Genomic DNA, 1,481 nt, shown 5'->3' with positions numbered 1-1,481 from the left:
GCAAAGGGAGAAAATGCTAAGGCAATGATGAAGGGAAAGAAAGACAAAGCTTCAAAATTGCACGCTTGGCAGAATAAAGACCAGGATGACAAAGATCAACCATTTCCATGCAGGCAGAATCCTAGGAGAGATGAAGGCGGTCAAGATGCCATGAACGCCTACTATTCCGCACGTCGTCTCATGGAGGAAGAAGAGGAGGAACTCGACCCAGGGCTGCCATACCACCAACAGCATGAGAGTGTCCTGGAAGACCGTGGAAGCTATCGCCATGGTGCAACTCCAGAAGAGGCTGTCAGATTGGAAGATGAGGGTTGTAGCTCAGATGAAGATGCACATTCATGGGGCAAACCTTATTCTCTCAGAGGATCCATGGATCATGTGGGAACAGAATTTCACACACCTGCAGAAAGCACAAATAATGTGCAAAGGGAATCTCGTTCCCATAGAGAAAGCATGACTGATGATGGAGGAGAATCGCATACACATGGAGACAGCACATATAATGTTCAAAGGAGTTTGTACACACCTGGGGAAAGCATGTACGATGATCAAAGGGAACCTCAAATGCCCAGCGACAGTAATAATCAAAGGGCACTCTATACACCTGGAGAAAATGCATATGAGCAAAGGGAATGTCACACACCCAGGGACAGCATGGAAAATGTTCAAAGGGACTCCTTTACACCTGGAGAAAACATGAGTATTGCTGAAAGGGCATCTCACTCACCAGATGAATACATAAATGATGTTGAAAGAGAATCTCTTCCAGAAGGAGAAAGCATGTACCACGTTCCAGCAGGATCTTGTGCACCTGGAGAAAACAGGAACAACATAGGTAGGGAAGCTCACAGCCCTAAAGACAGCATTGACAGTCCTAGGGGTGCTTCATATGCAAAACAGTCTTGCCAGAAACTGAAGGAAGGGTCACTGGAGATGCCCCCAGTGGAGAAAGATCTCGAGCACTACATGAACGCACATTTTTATGGGAAGGATGGACGAAAAAGCAAGTCTTCTAGCTTGGACAAGGAGACCAGAAGCATGTTAGCTCGAGCTCTAGAAAGGGAACAGCAGGAAAGGGAAGGAATTCACAAGAGGAAGACACGCAGACTGTTGAAGGAGCAGGAACAGCTTGACTTGGCAATTGCTCTGTCACTATCAGTATGTAATATGCTTAACAATTTTGTGTTTGTTTAAAACTCTATCATAGTATCTTTATACTTCGATATATTTAATATATTTGTTTTATATTGATCAGTTCTTTATATTTTCATATCTAATATACTTGATAATTTTTTTTTACATATATGGTCAGGTCCTTGTATTTTGATATTTTGATTTACTGAATAACACGTGTTTCTGCTTATATTAATATGCTTTTGTCTCTGCTTTCATTTCCCAACACTGATCTTGCTTTCTCACTCTCCTGCAGAAGAATCATGATCTTTTTCTTCTTTCTAGATGCAGGACACCGGTGAAAATGA

The 1,481-nt window shown here is 42.5% G+C and overlaps 1 protein-coding gene across 1 annotated transcript in view; it reads left to right on the top strand.

The window, feature by feature from the left end:
* LOC119590796 overlaps positions 1 to 1,481 on the top strand; it is a gene marked incomplete in the record, with an annotated part of 14,336 nt that overhangs the window by 12,242 nt on the left and 613 nt on the right. The window contains 2 exon segments of the mRNA XM_037939513.1: positions 11 to 1,158; positions 1,459 to 1,481. The exon segment at positions 1,459 to 1,481 is cut by the window's right edge and continues 613 nt beyond it. Of these exon segments, the coding sequence (XP_037795441.1) occupies positions 11 to 1,158; positions 1,459 to 1,481 (1,171 nt within the window).

The sequence above is a fragment of the Penaeus monodon genome, chromosome 3 (assembly GCF_015228065.2).
Source record: "Penaeus monodon isolate SGIC_2016 chromosome 3, NSTDA_Pmon_1, whole genome shotgun sequence".
Taxonomy (NCBI): Eukaryota; Metazoa; Arthropoda; class Malacostraca; order Decapoda; family Penaeidae; genus Penaeus; species Penaeus monodon.
Note: the sequence above shows the minus strand (reverse complement) of the source record. Positions and strands in the feature narration are given on the sequence as shown.